Below are 9100 nucleotides of genomic sequence, written 5' to 3' on the forward strand. Positions count from 1 at the left end.
AGAAATGTATTTTTATGGCAGTGAATATTTAGAAGAGACAGAGATACCAGATTTATAGGTTTGTGGTTTTTTTTTTAAAACATACCGAATTTATGTTTTCAAACATATGCTTTCTGTGTTTTTTTTCCCACCAAGCTTTTATAACCTAGAGTGGGCAACTTCATACATGGTCTGCATTTACAGGTACAGATGGAACTGGAGTATGGATGTAAATATTTATACCTCCCCACATATATACACATGTACATATATGTGCCCGTATATATAGATTTATCACATATTATTCCTATCACCAGAAATCCATCTTATAAATTCAGAAAGCTATACAATTACATTGTAATTAGCAGGCAGTTCATTTTATTGAAAAAAATCACTCTTTAGTCACGTTATACTCTTTGCATAATGGCATCACGTCCACGTTTAAAATCTGATTAAAAATATACTTTGAACACGACACTGGGCGCACGGTCGGCCTCCACTGGAGCGCAGCCTGAGCGCCGCGGTGTTGAAAGCTGAGCTGAGGGCCCCGCAGTGTTGAAGCACCATTGTCCCCCTCTTACCCTGCAAGCTGGGGCCCCGAGGGCCTCCGAGTGCCAGGCAGCCCACGGGAGGCCAAAGCTCAGGCGTAGGGGCAGCTGGCCTCCACGGAGGGCCCGTGGGCTCTGGGGCCCGTCTGCCTTCCCTGCCTCGATGGAAAACAGGACCCCGAGCCTTGGAAGGGCCAGGGAATCACTGAAATCGCCCCTGCGATTCGTCCAGTGTGTACCTGAGGTAGGTAGGGAACGTGCGCCAGAGAGGCTTTTACGTGGAGAGGGCACTAGGCACCTCAGGCCTTCGCTTCAAACAAAGACAAACAGATGCTTATTCGAGCAAATGTAGTCGCTGTCTTTCTCTCCTTCGCCTAGAGAACAAGCACGTACGATAGATTCAAATCCTGAATAAGATCATTTTTTTATGCACGAAGCACTGTAGTGTGAATAGTTTCTTCTCTTGTCTGGAACATGCAGCAAACTTAATTCCTTAACGCATTTCCCTGTATTATTTTCTGTATGGTAGCTTACTGTTTTCTGCTGCTTGTCTTTTCGCGTCAAGATAGAAAAAACACATAGTATTTATGTAAGAGTACCGTGGCGGCAGCTCTCTGACCAGCCCCGTTTACATGGTACGTTGTTCCAGAGTGTTTGAGGAGAACATACAGAGGCACTGTACAAACCTATTATTACATTTGAGAAACCATTAGCCTCAAAGGAGTAATAACAGTATGCTATTAAAACTGTGAATACACTTTCAGTATTTGTATTGAAAAAAAAACCTTTATAAATATGTAAATTTCTGTTCAAATCCAAAATAAAATGCACTAAAAAACTGATATGTAGACAAAAGTTTATTTACACCATACAACATTTTAAATATTTTATACACAGCTGCAGCAGAGAAAGCTACTCAGAGCTTTCTAGATAAAACTGCAATAATAAAGATGTGAAATATATTATTCATATAAAAGTGAGATTATTACTTTATTGCATTTAAAGCAATGAAGAATGTAGCTCAACAAACATTCATTTAATGACAAAAACTTTGCTTTTATATTATAAAGTAAAAAGTGTAGTAATGGCCAAACAGACTGTTATAAACTTTAAAAACTGCATAAATATATACATTGTGCTTCATGGTGAAGTTTTTTGAAAACTAAACCATATGAAGCGGTTACAACATGAATCGTTGCTTGAGGTGTATCTATAAAGATTACCTTACAAATCCATTCCACGGGTACTTACAACACAGGGCGGTCAGAACTGTACACCTGGTGTCTCCGCAGCCAGACAAGCGAGGCGTTACCAGACGAAACACCCCTGGGGTCTGGCATGCGAGGGTCCTGACCCAGGCCAGCCACACTGTCCCGATAGCCATGCCAGGCGTCCCCAGTCTCAAGTGTCAATGCAGTAAAATGCGGTGTCTTCTCCTTGGTTCACGCAATCCTCTTAAACTTCTGTCTGAAAGTCACCCTCTTGCACATCCAGAGGCAAATTCAGACACTTTTCCCACTCGGCCGGCCTCAGTTCCAAAGAATCCTTGGCCTCTGTGTCTAGCACATTGATTGTGGTGTAATGTGGGTATTCACTGGGGGCTTTGAAAGTGTCCCACGGATTCTTGTTTGGTGCTGGGTTTTCCTAGAGGAAAGAGAGAGGAAAGACAGTCACACATTTGCTGATTAGTGCTGCTGCTTGTTGAAGGATCCGGGAAGAGAGCTTGTGTGTAACCTTACTCCAGTTTATGAGCCTCAGATGATGTGAAATTGTGCCCAGCTGCAAGAGATCATTTTAAATTTTCTTTCATTGACCAACTGAAGAACATCTCTGAGTAATGCTATAATTTTGCAGGAGCGATGAAGGGATTAGGACCCCTGAAGGCACAGCAGATGCCGTTTTTTCTTGGTATCAAGGGAAATGTCAGTAGAGGTTAGCAAAATTCATTCTTCCCCTAAGCACCAGTTTCACGGGGACGTAAGCAACACAAGGGGCTTTCAGAATGCCCAACAACCACGCTTCCCGATGATGTGGATAACACTCATCCCTCCCTATCTAAGACGTATGTGACTTGTCTGGTGTGATTTCACTAAGAGCTGGCACCCTGAGGAGGGTCAGAAAACATGTGAGCACTCTCCCGTTGAGGTTCTTCACCTCGTATTCTGTAAGATTTAGCATGAGCATATCCATGTCCTTTTTTGGTACAGTACTGGGAACTGGCCCAGGGCCTTCACACTGAGCCACATCCCTAGCCCTTATTGATCAATCAATTGATTTCTAATTTATTTATTTTATTTGAATTAGGATCTCACTCAATTACTGAACTGCCTTGGTTGGGGGAGAACCTGTAATCTTCCCGCCTCAGGCCCCCGGACAGCCGGGATTACAAGAATGTGTCCCTTATGTCCGCAGGAGAATTTGAATGGGTTAAAATAAGCTGAGTATCATTACAGGATAAGAAGTAGGTCAGGCCTGAAAGCCCCAAAGTAAAGAAAGTTGAGCTAAAACACACAAAAGTGAGTAACCCAATGGATATTAAATTATGCATTGGTTTTCTATATTGTTATTTATATTTATTTACTACCAACTTTATATACTGTTGCAAGAGGAAATGTCTAGTAAAAGTTGTCACTTTTTACACTAGCTCGGGCTTTAATTCCATATAGAGATTCACTAAAATTAATATTCTCACAAGAGACAGTTCAACTTGCTTCACTAATTTTTTTTTAAACTTTTAATTTTATCCCAGCAAAATCAAGCCTTAAAAGAGGTTTTCCTCTTGGACAACACTACCTTTTAACCTCTATTAGCCTTTGACCTCTGTTCAAGAATATTAAAATGGCTCAGAAATCTAACATTCCAGATGTATTCTGTTTCACTACAGAAAGTTATGTTGAATGTGTCTCCCTGCTCCCCAAATCTATCCTTCAACTGATTATAATAAATTATCAAGTAAAACAAGACAGGTACTTGAATTATTATCTGGATTCCACTCAATAGACTCAACGTTATCTAAAGCTACAGGTTAGAGAAACAATGCAGAAATAGTTATAACTAGAGTATGAATCACTGCAATCTTTAATGCCTTAGTTGTTTTCAAGATTTTTTATTCCTACCTATGAGATCAAAGGAAAAACAGTTAACAGTCACGATATAATGAAAAGTTAGCTTTTGGGATATGCTCAGGGAATTAACACTGCTTTAGTCTCACATCTTAAAATCTCACACACTTGTGCCCCCTGCCCCCTGTCCTGCCTTTTCTCCTCCTTCTCTGATTCCATTTGATGGGTATTCATCAGGTGCTCTGTGCTGGGCACCGTATTAGGCTCTAGGAGGGAGAAAGTGACAAGTCAGTTATTACAACAGCAGCAGAGCCCACCAAGAATGTCAAGAGTTCGAGCCTGACGCACAGACCCGAATTCCTACTCCTCCCCTTCCTAGGCATGTGACCTGAAGCAACTGGCTCGATTTCTCCGAACCTCAGCTGGAGTTGTACACATAGCACCGCGCTTTGCATTGTGGTCCAAAGTTGCTGGCAAAATGTGTGGATTAAGACCTGCTTTGCAGAACTGCAAGAGTTATGAAAGAGTAAGAGGCTGTAGAGTAATGCCCCGAGAATCGCAGAAATGTTCACTACTTAGCAAACATACTCTTAGTAGAAGGCATTTACTGCTAGATGCAAACATAGAAGATAAACTGATATCTGAGATCCAGGGAAATGGGTCATAATGGGAGTTCAGAGGAGGATACAGAAACGGTTCTCTTTCACAGCGAGGCTGCGAGCCTTCCTCGGAGAGGCGGTATTTGGCTCGGCAGAGGACAATGAGTAGCCATGAGGACCCACGCGTGGCTGGAGGTGGGAAAGCAATGAAAACAGTGCCTTGTTTAATGTAGTTGGTACTAAAAAGAACAGCAGAAACAAACAGGGAGAAGGTGAATTGAAAGGCTGGGTTTTGAGGAGAATTTGGAATTTATTTTGTAAGCAACAGGCGATCATTGAAGGTTGGGGGCTTTACAGTGATTTGAATCCTCAGCTGCCTGCTGAAAGATTCACTAGTACTGGTTCTGCTGAGTCCAGTCCCAGAGCAGACTTGCCTGCTTAGACAAGAGCTGTGAAAGGGGTTTTGTGATCTAGTTTGACCGAAAAATCCAGTGACTTCAACCCTGAAAGGATTCATTGCATGGGAAGTGTTAGTTCATCTGCTTGAAAAATACGGGCTGCACTGAAAAATATGGGCTCCTACTGCAGCAGATGTGATTCCCCTATTTTTTTATATTATGAAGATCAAACACTATAGATACATAAATTACGTGGCCAATTCCGAGCTTTGTCTAAATATGTAGATTCTAAATTCCATAGAGTGTTACTGTCAGCACATGACCTATTGGATTTTGGAAAGGTTCTATTAATGAGAAAGAAACTGGTGCATCAGGAATCACTGCTTGGGCGTGGAGAGTTGCACAGGCAGGATAGGCTTCAGGGGATGCCTGAATCTACTAGTAGCTAGGAAATTCAGTGACAGCATCATATTCTGAGTAGGTGCAGTTGGTCTTTGACTGTGGCTTGAGCTCAAATACACAGCAGAGGAGATGTAGTTAAACTCACGTCTGTGTGTTAAAAGCCTAATAGTTATGGAGCCAGGCGTGGTGTCACTTGCCTGTAATACCAGTACTCGGGAGGCTGAGGCAGGAGGATCGCTGTGAGTGCAAGACCAGCCTGGGCTACATAGTGAGTTCCAGGTCAGTCTCCACTACATAGTAAGACCCTGTCTCAAAAAACAAACAAACAAACAAAAAACAAAAGCCCAGTAGTTATCAATTCACTATAAGACAACATGCACGAAGCTCCTAAAAATGCTTATCTGGTCTGAGAATGCACCAGCAGAAAGAGACTATCCGGTAAGTACCACTCCCCAGCACATGTTAGGCAGCCTCAGCCCGGCCTCATGGTTCACAGGTCCAGCAAATGCTAGCCAGCCCTCCTGTGACCTGCTGTGCCTTTCTCTTGCATTCCTCCTTCATCTTTTCTTGTACTCCGTTCTTCTGCAGCCCTGTCTTCCCTTCATTTCTTTGCCTCCCTTCTTCTAACCTACCTGTATTTAGGGACAAACCCAGGGAAAGCACGTCCATTTGAGAAAGCTGGAGTGTGACAGAGCTCCTTGGGCCAGAGACCTCAACTGTGGATGGTTGGTTTGTGAGACACAAAGGGGACAGAGTTCCTTCCTTGTATTTCCTTGTACAGTGCTTATTCTCTGCTAGTGTGATTTAAATGTTTTCCTGCTTAGAAGCAGGAAAATGGACTAAATGGTAGTTTGGTTTTCCTTTGATTATCCAAATTCTATTATTTGAGATAATTACCATCATCGAGTGTTATGAATTAGCAGGCCCCTGAACCAAAAACGAAAAATACTTTGAGATATTTTAAATGTCTTTCTCTACCCAATTATGCAATTTTTCATTAACAATGTGGCACTACAAATTATGTGACTGAATTAGCGATAATGAACTCACATATTCATTATGAATCAAAACCGAAGAAGGAATTCTGATTTTTTCCTGTTCTGAGATATTCAGGACAATAGTCAAGTAGCAATGACAGCTCTATCCTCCCTGCTCCTAACCTCCCAAATGGTAAATATTTATAAATCTCCTCTAGAAAAGGCAGGCTGCCGCAGAGATGTGGTGTAATTAGTAGACTACTGTGGTTGTCAGGAAACTGAGATGGAGATATTTGTGCCATTAATGATTTAATACCCAGACTGTATAAAAAGGAGAAATTACAATCATATTATAGCAGTCAGCCAGCTGTATCTCTTGCAGAAGCCTTTTAGATTTGTAAACAAACCCTCTCCCTTTTTTTTTTTAAACAAACACAGTTTTTCCAATTTATTTCAATGTTAGCATTCAGTATTCTAAAATAAGTAGCTAATGTGTTTAGGCCTAATCTCAATGGTGTAATTCTCATTGGCCTGCTAGCTAAAAACTGATGGCTTAATGTTAGGCGGAGGAGATGAGAAAGGTCCACTCTATGCACGATGGGTCTGGTGTATGCTTAGGCATTGTGTTGGAAAAGAAATAATGCATGGGACCTGCTTTAAGGAGAAAAATAGATTGACAGACTCAAGAGCTATTAGAGACCAATTCAGAGTTAACATGTGCAGTATTTTTATGACCTTCATTTAACAAACATAGATTGAGACATCAGAGCCGAGCAGTAAATCCACAGAAGCCATTTCCTGGTAAACTATTATGACCAGCAATGTGCTGGTGCTCCGAAGAATAAAAGGAAAAAGTAAAGACATGGAAGTTTTTGCTCATCGCTTTTCACAAGCTAATTTCACTGATGGAAGCTGGGGCGAAGACTCATAAAATTCAGATGGGCCAAGCACTACAGTTGGATTCAACACCACACACTTTAGAGAACCTTCCTCCCACCTTCCCTCTCCTCCCTCCCATCCTACCTCCTTTCCTTCCTTCCTTGCTTGGAAGAGGACACCCACCCTAAGGGCCACAAAGAGTGACAAAGAGCACTGCATCTGGAGTGCAGCCCAGTTGGTGGGACAGGGTGGTGCCCCGCCGGTCTCTTACAGCTGAAACTCAGCTTCTTTGCTTGCTCCTTGCTTTTAAAATTGCCATGAGGATTGAAAGCCATGCAAAGCGCAGTGTACATGAATGAGGAGAATGGTCACAACAGAATCAACAACCAAAATCCCCGATACTGATGTGTGCACCAAAACTCTGCCACAACACACGTGATTCTCTTGGAGATTAAAAACCTACCACTTTGAGGTCAGGGGACAAATTCATATTTATAAGATAATTACATTTTATGGCCTTAAAATGGCAGGCACTCAAATGAAAATGGAAACATTTTAGCCAATTACTCAGATCTTTTAACTCTGATTAACCGAAACTCTGACCGAACTTTAACTCTGATAATGAAATGGCCAGATGAAGCCAACACATTTTGATTTATACCTGATTTTAATTAAAACGTATACATTAGAGAACTGGACCTAAGGATAAAGTCTCAGAGATTCTGTCACTCCCAATCTGTCTCTCAGTAACCTTGCTGAAGTACATTTTGGGGCCTTCTGGTTTCTTCTACCTCAGGAGGATTCTGAGCTCCTGGTTCCACGTGGATCTCTTAGGTAACTGGCACTGACAGAGAAGGGTGAACTCACCATGCTGCTTGTATTTGGTATGTCCCGAAATCTGTCCAAAGTCTGAAATTTCTGATTTAGCTCCTGAAACAGCTCCATGTGCCTCTTCCTTGTATGCATGACCTTCTGCAAAAGAGGAGAGGGTGGTGCTCGTGCTTAATTTAGCAGGTATATTTTTAAGAAGTGGTCTTATAGTTTCACTGGATAATAAAGAAAATCAAGTGTGGCAGGAACCAGGAGCCCCAAAAGAGAACACAAATGTGAACAACATGCACCTAATCCTTGTTTCTTATTCAGCATTTCTTGAAAAGGAAGAATAGGCTTTTTTCCCTCCCACTTACAAGATTACCAAACATTAGTTTTATTTCTCTGGGTACATTAAAAATGTAGCAGTCATTCCTGGGTAATATTTCCTTGCCTCAAAAGTTAAAAATCCATTTTACAAAAATTGTTATCATAATATTTTAAACATGTTTTAAAATTGTGGACTTGTAGAGAACCTGATTCCCAGATGCTCATCATGGGAAATATTACTTTTTAATGTTTTATTTCTATAAACACTGCAATCCTAGCTGGCTATACTAAAGCGGGTACAGAAGCCCAGCACCTGCCATTAAAGCTGACTCAAGGCACTGAAGTGTCTGAAATATAGGTTGGATCTAAAACCTTGCAGTTTCCATGAGAATAGTGATTGAGCTTGCAGAAGTAAAATTTGACCCAGAGGTTTCATATATTTGTTTATGAGGTGGTACAGAATCTTAACAATTAAGATTCACAGCATAAGGTGTGTGGTTACAGGCTTCCAAAATCACAGATGCAAATATGTTAATGTTCTTCATCCCTGATTACACTGTTTTCTCCCAACTTCATTATAACTCAACAAATGGAGTCATAAATGAAAATGGTCTTAGGGTAAGTACCACGTGCTGAGTGTTTAAGAGGGCACTGACAAAGAAGGGTTATATAGTAAGCTTCTTGTATTTACAAGTGCGGTTTTAAAGGAGAAAGTGTCTTTGTCAATTTTGATTTTATAAAGTTACAATCAGCGTTTTGATGATTATCTCGGATGATGCCTTGTTTGTATAAGATTTTACAGCATTTTCAAGCATGTGCTTCATAACTCACCATGTGCCCATGTGGTTTGCACAGGTGCGTAGAAGCCATGCCTAAGCTATGATTGAACATTTGGTCCACTGTTTTAATTAGCAAATGCTTTTGAAAGTAAGGATTTATTTTCAAAAAGAAACGTATCTTTGGAAGAAGATCATAATGTTTAATTTTCTTATAAAAAGAAACCTTTACTTTCTTTTTACTTTTTTAGAGAACCCTTTACTTTCTTGAAGGAAAATAGAACAAAAGAGAAAGCAAATTGAATTTTTTTTTTTTTTTTTTTTTTGTATTGGGGATCAA

General features: G+C 40.9%; 1 protein-coding gene across 2 annotated transcripts in view; it reads right to left on the bottom strand.

Moving 5' to 3' along the window:
* Positions 1-1485: 1485 nt before the first annotated feature.
* Positions 1486-9100, bottom strand: part of Adgrb3 (adhesion G protein-coupled receptor B3) — a 665862-nt gene continuing 658247 nt past the window's right edge. The window contains exons 28-29 of one of the 2 annotated variants that reach the window (XM_010617866.3): positions 7712-7816; positions 1486-2171 (exon numbers count right to left, since the gene is read on the bottom strand). In XM_010617866.3, the coding sequence (XP_010616168.1) occupies positions 1983-2171; positions 7712-7816 (294 nt within the window). In that variant the 3' untranslated portion in view covers positions 1486-1982. The remainder of the gene's footprint in view (positions 2172-7711; positions 7817-9100) is intronic. The other variant, XM_010617865.3, reaches the window with a different exon arrangement.

The sequence above is a fragment of the Fukomys damarensis genome, unplaced genomic scaffold, assembly GCF_012274545.1.
Source record: "Fukomys damarensis isolate Sample0158 unplaced genomic scaffold, DMR_v1.0_HiC HiC_scaffold_27, whole genome shotgun sequence".
Taxonomy (NCBI): Eukaryota; Metazoa; Chordata; class Mammalia; order Rodentia; family Bathyergidae; genus Fukomys; species Fukomys damarensis.